This window comes from Erinaceus europaeus, chromosome 10 (genome assembly GCF_950295315.1).
Source record: "Erinaceus europaeus chromosome 10, mEriEur2.1, whole genome shotgun sequence".
Classification (NCBI taxonomy): Eukaryota; Metazoa; Chordata; class Mammalia; order Eulipotyphla; family Erinaceidae; genus Erinaceus; species Erinaceus europaeus.
In genome coordinates, this window is record NC_080171.1 from 10,407,818 (window position 1) to 10,422,489 (window position 14,672).

Below are 14,672 nucleotides of genomic sequence, written 5' to 3' on the forward strand. Positions count from 1 at the left end.
AGTATGTTCTTTAAATAAGGGAGTGCATTGAGATAGGTATATTTCCACACCTATACAACAACACCCACATTTATAAGCATACACACATAAAATTCAGAAATTAGAAAAAAAACTCAGAAACTAGAAGATGAAAGTTTGGAGGTAAATTTAAGGACACTTTGGTCATAGAAGAAAGGTCAGTTACTCAAACTATTAGGAAGTTCAAATTATAGAGTTCTGGTAATTTGGAAGTTTATGCTCAGAAACTAAAGTGTCTGGACCTCACCATTCTCCACAGAGGCTACATTCTGCTAGTCATAGAATAAAGGAGATCAATTTCTTTTAAACCAGTGATACTAATTTCAAAATGCAGTAATATATTTGGTTATGATAAATTTCACATTAAAATAATAAAGAAGCCTTACACAAAACAAACATGTTTAATGATTAAAAGATGAATAGGTTGTGATAACAGACATTAACTAAGGGAAGTCCTAGAACCAGAAATGAGGACTTCAAAATTGCATGCAAAATCTAGTTACCAAATAAACCAAAGCAATACCAAAATATCTCAGGTTCCTGAGATTAAGTTTCCAATTCTTCATAATCAAAACATGTACATTTTCACATGCTATTGGTAGAGGAAGAATAAGGTTAGTTTTTAGGACTATATTTCACTGATAAGAGGGCACAAAAAGAAGAGCTGTCTTCCTCCACCTTTTTTTTGGGTCCATCTTGAGAAAAAGGCACTCCCCAAAGGTTCCTTGGTAACACCTTTGCCAGTTTTAATCACACAATTTTTATATGTAAAATTAGTAGTGTACTAAGTTAACAGACTTGGGAACTACAAGGCATTGGAATTGCCTCTCACAAATCATCTAACAAAAAGCTGTCTTTCTTTAGTAGAGAGAGAAAGAGAGAGGGAGAGAGAATGAAACCAACTTTGGATTTTTTTGAAAGACAAAAGCTGGGCTTTGTTTCCTTGAAAACTTAATCATATACTTAAACTACTGGACTTTGGCATGAATAGCCAATAACCATGGGACTGAAAGAGCCACCAGATAAGATGGTGGTAGAGTGCTCATTAGTTCCAGTTTTCTTTTTTTTTTAAATATTTTATTTATTTATTTATTTATTTCCTTTTGTTGCCCTTGTTTTTATTGTTGTAGTTATTGTTGTCGTCATTGTTGGATAGGACAGAGAGAAATGGAGAGAGGAAGGGAAGACAGACAGAGGGAAAGACACCTGCAGACCTGCTTCACCGCCTGTGAAGCAACTCCCCTGCAGGTAGGGAACCGGGGGCTTGAACCGGGATCCTTATGCCAGTCCTTGGGCTTTGCACTAGTTCCAGTTTTCTATTAACTGTTTCAACCTTCCTTGCACCACTGTAATTTTGTACTCCCTTTAATTGTAACAAAGTGCTCAGATCCTGGGTTTAACCTCTGTTGATTTGTTAAAGATGCTTAAAGAAATTAATTGTCTTTATGATCATCAACACAAAGGGTAATGTAAATCTTCAACTTCAATTATCCACTATTTACAGTGGAATCCTTATAGATGCCACTTGCCTGAGGTTAAGGAGAATTTATTTAAACTTGACTCATGTTGAGCCATACTGAAACAGCACTTGGGTAGGTAATCTCAAGTCAAATAATTTAAATATTTCTCTACTTTTATTGCAACCATGCAGTATGTAATTTCTGATGTTGAATAAGAGAGGTACGGCAATTGAACGCCTCACCACACGCATCACATTCATGGGTTTCCTGGATTTTTACCTCTGCATGAATCTTCTGATGGTTAACAAGGCTGCGTTGTTGACTAAAACTTTTGTCACATTTCTCACACTTGTAAGGTTTCTCTCCTGTGTGTATTCTTTGATGCTGAATCAGGCCTGAGTTCCGGCTAAAGGCCTTCCCACATTCATCACATTTATGTGGTTTATTACCTGTGTGAACACCCTGATGTCGAATAAGATTGCAAAGTTGACTAAAACTTTTGCCACATTGTCTACAAAGATAGGGCCTCTCACCAGTGTGGATTCTCTGATGTTCAATAAGAAATGAGCTTCTACTGAAGCTTTTCCCACATACAGTACATAGGTAGGGCTTTTCACCAGTGTGAATTCTTTGATGCTGTACAAGATGAGCACTGACACTAAAAGTTTTCCCACAATCATCACATTTATAAGATTTTTCCCTAGGGTAGACTTCCTGTTGTATAACAAGACTGGAATTTGGATCAAAACTTTCCTTAGTTTCATTGTATGAATATGCTTTCTCTCTGGTGTGAATTCTCTGATGCTGAATAAGACCTGAGCTTCTACTAAAGGCTTTTCCACATTCCCCACATTTATGGGGTTTGTCTCCTGTGTGAATTCTCTGATGACGAGTAAGATTGCAAAGTTGACTGAAACTTTTTCCACACTCTTTACACTGATATGGTCTTTCACCTGTGTGAATCCTTTGGTGTTCAATAAGGAATGAACTCCGGCTGAAGCTTTTACCACATTCAATACAAAGAAAAGGTTTCTCACCAGTGTGAATTTTTTGGTGTTGTATAAGGTATGTACTTAATCTAAAGGCTTTCCCACATTCACCACATTTATGAGGTCTTTCCCCAGTGTGAATTCTTTGATGTTCAACAAGTAATGAATTTCGACTAAAACTTTTCTTACACTTGGTACAGTGGTAAGGTTTCTCACCCGTGTGAGTTCTCTGATGTTCAATAAGGTGTGACTTCCAACTAAAAGCTTTTCCACAGTCACTACATTTATGGGGTTTCTCACCTGTGTGAATCCTTTGATGTTTAACAAGGCTCCTTCTCTGGCTAAAGCTTTGTTTGCACTGATTACACTGATAGGGCCTCTCTCCAGTGTGGATTCTCTGATGTCTAATAAGGGTTGAGCTCACACTAAAGGTTTTTCCACAGTAATTACACTCATAGGGTCTTTCCCCAGTGTGAATTCTTTGATGTTCGATAACAAATGAACTTCGGCTAAAAGTTTTCCCACATTCATTGCACTGAAAAGGCTTCTCACCAGTATGAACCCTTTGGTGTTGAATGAAATGGGCTTTGCGGACAAAACCCTTTCCACATTCTTCACATTTGTGACACTTCTCTTCTGAGTTTGTTCTCTTTTGGTTAATATTATTATTTCCTCTGAACATTCTCTGTTCCTGAGATAATGACTCCCTTGGTATTTCCCATAAGAAGATTCCTCTTTGTTTATCTAACCTACCAACAAGTTCAAAGGTTCCACTATCCATGGGGTCCTGGTCAATCTCACTTTTAATTTTTGTAAGTATTACATTCTGTGGTTCCACTTCCTCCTCAATTTCTTCAATTTCTTGTTTTATGATTGGTTCCTCATCCTTATCACTGTTCAAAACATCTAAAATAATAGAAAATAAAAATTTCAATTGCTAATAAGGAAAAACACAGAATAAGATAATTAAGACAATTAATTTATCATGTTTATAAAATGTAGTTTACTACCTCAGTTTCATTGTGAGATTAAATTTGTCCATATACGAGACATTTAAAGCAGTACTGGCAGAAACAGAAGCTATACAATGATTATTACTTAGTATTAACTATATGATGCAACAAGACATTTCTACCTTGACAAAAGGGTATGAGAGAAATATTTACAAATCAAAAACCATGCCAGTAGGAGTAATAGTTGGGAGAAAGGGCTAGTAAATCAATAATAGATTATGCAAGGTAAAGTGAAGAAAGAAAATTAGTGGTGATATGAGACAGTTTATTAAAGGAGAAAGAAAACAGTGGGTTTTGGAAAGTTCAAGGTGAGAATGCTTTATTAGGATGTGAGTAGACCAAAATAGCTGTCATAAAATGAAGCTCTGAGGGATAACAACAAAAAGCAAGAGAAGTAACTTTTTCATTAGGAAGAGTTTGTGATCAAAAGATTTCCAAGCTGGTAATACAGCACAGTGGTAGCACATGGGGTGCTACAGACTTGACTCCTGGCCATTATCACTCATTAGGCAGAGAAGAGTGATACTCTGGTTTAAAAAAAAAAAATGTAGTCACTGTACTTTAAGAAATAAGAGAAATAAGAAAAGGAATAAGAAATAAGATATGAGCCCCCTACCAAATGGAATGATGAGTACAAATGAAATAAAATATTAAATTAAAAAATACCTCTTTAAACAAACAAGAAAATGGATTGAAGCAATGTGGACTCTATAAAATAGACAGAGGAATATGGTCATAGAAAAAGCAAAGAAAATGAGTTTCTGTAATGGTTTCTAATTTTACCCATTACAAATCACTCCAAATCTTCATGTATACATGACTCTCACTCCTTAGAAGAGGTAAGACCCCAGCTGGAAGATATAAATCCCAACTGGAACCATCTACTTTAAACTGAGATTTTGCAATGGTATCTGAGAAATAAAATTTTGCACGCGCTAGGAGAAATATAATGGTCTGTGAAAAAAAAAGTAGCATGTAGGGCAAATTAAGTCTGCCTGACTACTATATTGATTTTATTTCTTTTTCCTGTTACTTGTTGGGTTACTCCACTAGGAGACTGACTATCTAATTTATATTTAACCCTAAATAATTTCCTCTTTAGACATCCTCTGTTCTTTCAACTCTCTAATCTTTGAACGGTGGGATTACCTTTTAGTTTTTTTTTTAATTTTCTTTATTTATTTATTGGATAGAGACAGCCAAAAATTGAAAGGGGCTGAGAGAGAGAGAGACCTGCAGCCTTGCTTCACCACTTGTGAAACCTTCCCCTGCAGGTGGAGACTGGGGGCTCAAACCCAGGTCCTTGCGCACTGTAACGTGTGCGCTCAGCCAGGTGCGCCATACCCGGCCCTACCTTTGAATTTTCACTTACTGAATACCAATCATTATTTTTTTTCCTAAAAAACTTCTCTTATTCCCCTATGAAATGTGCCAGAAATTTTATTTCTACTTACACTTACAATATTCACTATAAAATTCACTTTTAGTAGCTTTTGTTTTCTTTCACACAATGCAAATGGGTGAAAAATTTCCCCAACTTTTTGTCTGCTACCAATAACATCTGTAAAGACATACATAAAGGCACATTTCACACAGGGCTAATCATCTAGAACCTCTTGATCTCACCTGTTTCCAGCACTTATTCAATTACTGTGATTTTTAAAAACTCTTCAGTCTGTATAAAAACTTCCACCAATATACAAATGTAACAAAATCTATCTTGGAACTGAAATGTTTTCTCTTGATCAAAGTGAAGCTTTAGAAAAAACAACAATACTATGCTCTCTATTTTGTGACCATGTCTTCCACTGTAGAAACCCCTTTCTATTTAACCACCTAGCATGAAATATTGCTTCCAGTGCCAGCATCTATAGAAAAACATGAAACCACCAATCACTTTTGAATAGCAAATACACTGGCTGTGTTTCAGTCTTTATTTTACTAAGCTGCATCTTAACACATTTCATGGCACTATTTTACTTATGCTTCCTATGCCATTACCTACTTCTATTTCACTCCGTTTGCTCTTTTCTAATATGTTTTCCCTCACTTATTTCTATTCCTTTGTCAACTGTTGACTATTACTGTCACTCACGTTTACATTTTCTATACATACTCTGGGCACTGAGATGTCTCAAAAAGGGTTCATGGTTAACATCTGCTCTCATGCCTATCTCCATCTCTATCAAATCCTGAAAGGCAAAATCATCCATTACATTTAAAATCCAAATGCAAGAAACCATCTTAGATTTCTCCCATTTTCTTACAAAATCAGTAATTCTCTCTAGCACTTATTTTCTCCCTTTACTCTGACAACCACATTTTCCCTGGATTATGGCAACAGCTATTTAATAAATCCTTAGATCTACTCTATAGTCCACCCCATACTGCCCTACTAGGTTCAGAGATATTTTCGTAAAATGAAATTCTATTTATGGTACATTCTACCACCTTAAAAAAAAAATCAAATCAAAGCTCTCTACACTAAGATAGTTTAGCACTTCATAGTGTGGTCGCTAAGCTTCAATTCACCCTACTACCTACTCTACCACATTTTAAGTGAGCAAACTGCTTGTGTCTCTAATGTAACTTCTTTCTAACTTTTGCTCACTAAATCTCACCCATATTGTTTACTTGGTTTTTCTTAAGAGTCAAAGCAATAGTTTCTCTAGAACACATGCACTAAATTCACTAGACAGATTTACCTAGTGGATACTGACCCAAGGGTGTTATTCAAAGGCATAAATAAAACTACCAGTGGCTGGAGAACAACTGAGATTGGTCGAACCCTAAGGGGTGCTTAGACCACAGCTCTCTCTCTCTCCCCTCCTTGATTGGAAACTGCCTGGGATACCTGGAGGGGTGGGGGTGGGGAGAGAAGAAGTGGGGGATGTTTGCATCTAGAACTAATGTGAAGTACCATCTATTCGTTTATTTTTCTAAATTAAAGTTTTAAATTTATCCTGACAAAAGAAATGGAGGTGGGGGGGAAATATTGAGCTTCAGATAAACTCTTCTTCGTAACTTTCCAGAACTCTTTAAATCTATACAATCTAATAATTTTCTGATATAATCCAAGTCTAAGTTTAACTTAAAGAGAGGGATACCCTTTAGTGGGGCAAGAGCCTGATGATAATATTGAAGGCACACTAGATACTATCTAGTGTATCAAAATATCTTCTCAGTGATCCTCAGGTCTATAGTTTCCACCTCCCAACACTGGTTTAAAGAAATATCTCTGATGTAATACAGAAAAGTGGCTTGGAACAGTTGGTGGGATGCAGCAGGTGGGATTCTTTAGATAAAGAGAGGGAATAAAGGCATTTCTTCTTTCACTTGCTACTAAGATTGCTCAGATTTCTTATGCTGGCTCATTTTACTTCCTTTAGGGCTGATGTAAAGATCAAATATAAGACATTACTTGGAGTCTACCTTTTTGTTTCTACAGGGAATTGCTAGAGCAACCTATGCCCTAGTTATTAAATCTCTGCTCTTAGAGGTGGTTAGTGGACCATCCCCTGCATTCCACCACAGATTTGCTCTACCTGATTGGCAACAGTAAGGAGAACCTATAGACCAATTCTGAGGCTCTTACTGCAGTAGTATTTTGATGGGCTCAGACCAGTAACTGTCCCTACTCCCACCCCTCACCCACACTCAGTTATCTAGAAGGAACTGTGGGCACCCCTAGGCTTCTACTGAAGCCTTGCCCCAACATCCTCATCTAGATTTAACCATCAGCCTATAATGCAAGGAAACTGTGGACCCAATCTTACCTCCAATGCAAACTCACCTAGACTGACAAATCTCTGCAGAATGAACATAAGAACTCTTCTGAGGCAGACACAGCAATTATCTACCCTAGAAGAAATTCTTCAGCAGAAGGACAGAAGGAATGAGAGGAGCCTTCTGGGGCCTACACTCACTTTGGTGAACACTTGATTTTAGTAACAGCTTTCAGGTCATAAGCCCTTCCAGCCGTCAAGCCAATAGGCTCACCACAAGAGGCTAGGGCCCTCTCTTCAAGTTTCAATTACTACAAACCTGTTTCTGTGGATACTGCTCACCAACAGGAAGATCACCTAGCAGACTACACAGGCTCAGCCCTGCCCACTTGTAGGGAACCAAGTCTATTTAATCTCCATCTGCAACTTCTGCACACAAAGTCTCCACACATCAATATCAACAATAACTGCTTCACATTTACAACTAGCACACTAAGGAATCTAGCTCTCATGGACCCAGTCATCTCAGCTTCTCTCCATTATGCCCACACAGAATCCATCTGTGACAGTGGCAATCTCAACCTCAGAAGAACTCACAGTCAATTAATGCCTCCAAGATAGGCCATCAAAAACAGCAAATGTGAGAGACACAGAATAAATTGTCTTCACCATTTTCACAAATGGGTCAAAGAGGAAATTTTAAAAACTCTGGAAACAAATTAAAGTGACATGAGTTATGAGACTATATGGGGGGGGGGGGCGTCAGCAGAGACGCTGGAACGCCTGTGCCAGTAACTGGTTAGGTTCTGGTTCTTTCTCTCTCTCCTCCTAGCGCTCTCATTAATAATTAATATATATACATAAAGAATATATGGGGGAGAAGTATAGTAGGTATTCAAAAGACCTTCACACCTGAGACTTTGAGGTTCCAGGTTCAATCCCTGGCACCAACCATAATGTTCTGGTCAAAACAACAAAAAAAGCAATCAAATATATGGGACTCAGTAGTAATAAAAGGAAAGTTCATAATCATACAGGACTACATCAGGAAACAGGAAAAAACTCAAATATGTGACCTAACCTCATACCTCATGTCTAAGGGTCTTAGGAAAAAAAAAAAAAAAAAAGAAAGAAAGAAATCTAAAGTAAATAGGACAGAATTAAGGCAGAGCCAAGAAAAAAAAAATTAAGGTGGAAGCTATTTCTAAGGTTTGTGAAAACTATGGTAGTTGTCTTTGGGAGTGGGAAGTTAGGGACACAAAGCTTTGGTGGCAGGTGTGGTGTGAAGCTATACACTGTAATCTTACAATCTTTAAACCATTATTAGTCACAAATAAAACATAGAAGAAATTAAGGTAGAAATAAATGACTTTAAAAACAATGTAAGTGAGACTAAGAACTAGCTCTCAAAAAGGGTAAATAAAACTGACAAACACTCAGACTCACAAAGAGAGAATTCGAATAAATAGGGTCATAAATTAAAAGGGAGGAGGCGGGCAGTAGCAATGGGTTAAGCACACATGGCGCAAAGTGCACAGACCCAGCATGAGGAGCCCTGTTTGAGCCTCAGGCTCCCCACCTGCAGGGAGGTCGCTTCACAAGTGGTGAAGCAGGTCTGCAGGTGTCTGTCTTTCTCTCCCCCTCTCTGTCTTCCCTCCTCTCTCAATTTCTCTCTGTCCTGTCTAACAACAGCAATGACAACAATAATAAATACAACAACAAGGGTAACAAAAATGGGAAAAAACGGCCTCCAGGAGTAGTGGATTCATAGTGCAGGCACCAAGAACGATAACCCTGGAGGCAAAATAAAAAATAAAAATTAAAAAAAATTAAAAGGGAGAGATCATAATGGATACCACAGATATCCACAGGAATATAAGAGATTACTGTGAAGAACTATACAGCACTAAGGTAGGCAATCTAGAAAAGATGAATGAATTCCTGCAGTCAAGTCATAAGAAAACAGAAAAACCGAACAGACCAATTACAATAAAGGAAATTAAAACATTAAAAACAACATTAAAAACAACAACAAAAAAACCGGGGGTCGGGCGGTGGCGCAGTGGGTTAAGCGCACGTGGCGCAAAGCGCAGGGACCGGCGTAAGGATCCCGGTTCGAGGCCCGGCTCCCCACCTGCAGGGGAATCGCTTCACGGGCGGTGAAGCAGGTCTGCAGGTGTCTGTCTTTCTCTCTGTCTTCCCCTCCTCTCTCCATTTCTCTCTGTCCTATCCAACAACAAAGCAACGTCAACAACGGCAATAATAACCGCAACGAGGCTGCAACAACTAGGGCAACAAAAAGGGAAAAAATGGCCTCCAGGAGCGGTGGATTCATGGTGCAGGCACCGAGCCCAGCAATAACCCTGGAGGAGGAAAAAAAAAAAAAACCTACCCCTTGGGGCAAGTATATACCTCAAGGTAAAAGTGCTTTATAGTCCTCTACAATTAAACTTCGACCTAATACACTCGGCAATCTAGTGAATGGCCTAAAGAAGGCACCATAAATTTTCTTTCTTTTTTTAATATTTTATTTATGAGAAAGCTAGGAGAGAGAGAAAGAACCAGACATCTTCCTGGTACACGTACTGCCAGAGATTGAATTCAGGACGTCATGCTTGAGAATCCGTTGCCTTATTCACTGAGCAACCTCCCAGACCACGGCACGATCGTTTTTATATATATATATATATTTTTTTTTTCCCCTTTCTGTTGCCCTTGTTGTTTTTCACTGCTGTTGTAGTTACTATTCTTGTTGTTACTGATGTCGTCATTGTTGGATAGGACAAAGAGAAATGGAGAGAGGAGGGGAAGACAAAGAGGGGAAGAGAAAGACAGACACCTGCAGACCTGCTTCACCGCCTGTGAAGTGACTCCCCTGCAGGTGGGGAGCTGGGGGCTCAAACTGGGATCCTTATGCCAGTCCTTGTGTTTTGTGCCACCTGCACTTAACCCACTGCACTACCACCAGATTCCCAGCACCATAATTTTCTAATCAAATATTTATTATTTAGGCATAGACATCCTCTTCCCTACCCCCTACTTCACTTCTCTCAAACACTATCTACTCAACTAACTAGAGAAAAGAAAGTAAAATACTTCTCCTAATCTCTTCTGGCAGCATCAGCTGTGTCCCAGAACCTCATCTCTCCAGAGCTCTACCATACTACAGAAAAATAGAAACAGGTTGGGGCTATGGATCAACCTGCCAACATCCATGTCCAGTGGAGAAGCTATTCTAGAAGCCAGAACTGCCACTTCTATACCCCCAAAGTAATTTTATTATACTCCGAGAGGGGGAGAAGTGTTAGGGGAAGATGACTGGAGGGCTCTGAAACCCAATTCCATTAGGGCCCAGAGAGAGAAGAGGTATAAAAGGAAAGACATTTGGAAGAATAGGTGTAGGTGTGACTTAGAAAGGAAATGCCGTATGACTCAGCAATTCCACTACTAAACATATACCCAAAAGAAATAATAACACCGACTCAAAGGGACTTATGGACCCCATGTTTATAGAGGCTTTATTCACTATAGCAAAAACCTGGAAACAAACAAAATGCCCTTTGACAGATGACTAGATAAAAAAAAAGTTATGGGACATAAACTCAACAGAGTATTATGCAGCAATGAAAAAAGGTGGTAGTGATGGAGAAGATTATGCTTAGTGAAGCAAGTAAGGAGGTTAAGGACAACTACAGAATGGTTTCATTCATATGTGAAATACAGACAATTAGAGTATGCAAACATGGAAATAAAAACCGTCAACCTATTTCCAAGACTGGGAGAATTATAGTGGTTACCTATAGGGGTGGGGGTAGGGGTGGGGATAAAGATATTTGTTGATTGGAGTGGTGAAATAAGTAAACAAATAAATAAATAAGGTGGAGGCCAGGCAGTAGCATATAAGGTTAAGCACACATACTATGAAACTTAAGAACTTGAGCAAGGATCCTGGTTAAAGCCCCCGGCTCCCTAGCAGGTAGGGAGCTTCACAAGCAGTGAAGCAGGTCTTCAGATGTCTATCTTTCTCTCTCCCTCTCTATCTTCCCCTCCCCTCTCAATTTATCTCTGTCCTATCCAAAGAAATAAAAATGGTCACAGGAGCAGTGGATTTGTAGTGTAGGCACCAAGCCCCAGCCATAACCCTGGAGGAAAAAAAAACAAAACAAATAAAAAATAAAATACTGATTTGGTCACAAAAGGGAAGGGGAACAAAGCAGGACTATATAAAAAAAAATGATATTAAGAGATATATAGATAAATAGTAGTCAACTCATATCTGTGACCTTAGGAGAACCACTGCAGTTTCCAATGAAAGGAATGGGGACAAAGAACTCTGGTAGTGGGAACAGTGTGGGATTGTACTCTTGTTATCTTATAATTTTGTAAACCAATATTAAATCACTCAGACACACTCACACAAAAGCTATCACCCCCACAAAAAAAAAAAATCAAGTTATGAGAATATTTCCTGTCACTAGCTGTGAAATTAAGATCACTCTGATACTAAAACTTAGCAAAAACATGACTAAAATAGAAAAGTACAAGTCAATATCCCTGATGAATATAGGTGTTAAGATTCTGAACACAATATTAGCCCAATAATTAAAAAGAGTGGACAAAAGAGAGTGTCTGTGTATACCACGATCAAGTGGAATTTATCCCAAGCACTCAAGGATGAGCTCTCAAAGAAGTTGTGGTATGATAAACAAGGCAATACTACCTCAGCTGTAATCTGGTGCACTTGGTTGAGTGTACACATTACTATATGCAAAGACCCAGGTTCAAGTCCCCAGTCTCCAACTGCAGGGGAGGGGTTGGCTTCACAAGTGATAAACCAATGCTGCAGGTATCTCTAGCTCTCTATTCCTCACCCCTCTCAATTTTTCTCTGTTCTATCAAATAAAAGAAGGACGAGGAGAAAGAGGGGGAGAGTGAGGGGGAGGAGAACGAAAGAAAAAGATGAAATATCTTTTGCTACAAGTTAAATGGAACTTGAAGAAATCATCTTAAGCCAGAAGAAGAGGAATACTAGATGACTTATTGTTATTTTTTTAATGAAGGAGCAATAGATGGTGAAACTTAAAAGTAGCTATGTTATTACTGCACAGATCTAAAGATTTAAAAGGAGAGTGGCAGGAGGAGGCTGAAAAGGAACTGAAGGTGGGCCAGTAAAACAGCTCCTGGGAAGATGCCTCCTTTGCCATGTGTGCAATCTAGAACCCCACTGAGAATGACAGTGATGGAGAGAAGAGAGAAGGGGCTGGGGGACTAGTGTCCCAGGGCAGAGGAAGATGGCAACTTGATGGAGGGTCAGGTGTACTGACATCTATCTTGGGGAGATGTGAAACTATACAAGTGTGAAAACAACAGCAATTTGTAAATTAAATTTCCCCAATAAAGTTTTTATTGAAAAAAAAATTTTTTTTTAAGCATATTGTAATTTCAACCAGAAGAATGCTGAAAACAACTTAGGACTCTCTTGAAAAATATAAAAGAATGGTTCATCTTATGAGACATAAAATGATATATTGCTAAAGTAAATAAAATAGATCAGCCCTGACATAAAAATAAGTGTGCCAAGCCAAAAGGTCACCTTCTGGGACATCTGCCAAACTTATATTACATATCCCCATCCTGTAGTTTTAGCAAATTTTAGACAGATAACTCAAAGTGCCAGCTCTCCCCAGGATCTGTAATTGAAACTAACATAGTTACCTAGTTTAGGTGTAACTAGAATTGTAAGCTAGCAACTCAGAAGCTTAGGAAGAAAGAGGCACAGGGACACAGGAGAAAAAACAAAGTATTAATTCCCAGCTTATTGTGAGTGATCCACTTTCTAATTTCAGCTCTTTTGTGATAGTTAACTTCCTGCTCATATACGCCCAAGAGTCACTGATGTCCCTATAACTTTTCTTGGTGTTGTTAAAACTAGTTTGAATTGACTTGTAGAATCTTTAACCAAATAGTGTTAACAATACAGTAGCCGGGTGAGAGAAGGCAGAGGTGGGAAAGTGGAAGTGGCTGATCTGGGAGAGGATGAAGAGGGTGTTGGGGTCTAGGACATCATGGTAGGAAATGATCTAAAATATGTGTAAGGGGGAGAGAGGGAGGGGGGAGCTTCAGTGTTTTGTAAAGACCTAATATGGGGAGATGAGAAATCGTATCTGTGTTAGTAACTACTGTAAACCATTATCCCTCCACCCCAATAAAATGATGGGGGAGGGGGAAGAGTGACTGGTCTTTAGAACTGGAGTTGGCACAGAATTTGCATTCAAGAGTTGGCATACATAGTTCTTGAGAACTACTTACTGAATGAGTGAGTAGCTGAGCTGAAGAAAAACTCAATCAAAGAAGAGGAAAACAGAGAAGTGTAAGGTCTACAGACACAGTAGTTCTCATTTCTGTCAGGCCTATGCAGGTTGAAAAGTTGTTATTCAAAACTAAAGAAGTCAACTTTGCTATTAAGAATCAAGAGATCAAAAAAAAAAAAAAAGGAAAGAAAAAAGAGTCAAAAGAGCAAGAACTGAGAGACCGGTTATCAGCTGTGCCATCAATCTAGTCATTAAAGTTTTTCAAGGCAAACTGGCATGGAGAGGAAAGACATGGGTGAAGAACCTGGGTTACAAAGGTAGAAGAGGCCCATGTTAACCAAGATGCAGCAAGGGGGAAACTCGACACTGGAATAGTTGAGTAACTACTTTTATTTATTTATTTTCCCTTTTGTTGCCCTTGTTTTTCATTGTTGTTGTAGTTATTATTGTTATTGATAAAACTTAGACACTACGATCATCATCTCTGGCATTATGCTATTCCACTGCAGAATACTGTGCCCCAGGATGGTTCCGCAGCCCCCATGTCCACTTGGTCGATTCCAAATTATATTCCTCCATGAGGATCATTTCTGGAACCATCCGTTCCACCCCGGTCCCATGGCTGCCAGTTCTTAGCAACATCGCCCCGCCAGATAATCTTCGGGATGCGGCATCATCTAAGTTCATTTCCCACGTCTACGCTCGACCGGACCTGCCAATATAAGCGGATATCTTCACCCACCCTGTTCAACGCTTGACGTCTCGTCACCCAATCTGGTCCCCTACGCCTACACTGAACTTCTCTGTCCCAGACTCTTGGAAACAGAGCTGGCAGTCAGCTGAGGTCAAGAACAAACACCTCATCACAGACCCCCGTGAGTGTCAACCCGGCTTTGACCTAGCACGTTATGATTGGGCCCTCCTCAATCGCTATCGAACAGGCCATGGCCGGTGCGCCGCTATGTTCCATCGCTGGGGAGCCAGAGATGAACCGAACTGCCCCTGCGGCTCCAGACAGACTATGACCCACATAGTCAACGACTGCCACCTCTCCAGATTCAAAGGAGGTCTCGAAACTTGACATCAGGCTCAACCTGACGCTGTTGACTGGCTACTGAAGAAGGGCAAATGCTAGAAGAAGAAATTGTTATTGATG

General features: G+C 39.2%; 1 protein-coding gene across 3 annotated transcripts in view; it reads right to left on the minus strand.

Moving 5' to 3' along the window:
* Positions 1–336: 336 nt before the first annotated feature.
* ZNF189 (zinc finger protein 189) overlaps positions 337–14,672 on the minus strand; it is an 18,974-nt gene continuing 4,638 nt past the window's right edge. For 2 of the 3 annotated variants that reach the window (XM_060199081.1, XM_016189858.2), the window contains exon 3: positions 337–3,373. In XM_060199081.1, the coding sequence (XP_060055064.1) occupies positions 1,653–3,373 (1,721 nt within the window). In that variant the 3' untranslated portion in view covers positions 337–1,652. Of the gene's footprint in view, positions 3,374–4,940; positions 5,673–14,672 lie in introns of all 3 variants that reach the window. The other variant, XM_060199082.1, reaches the window with a different exon arrangement.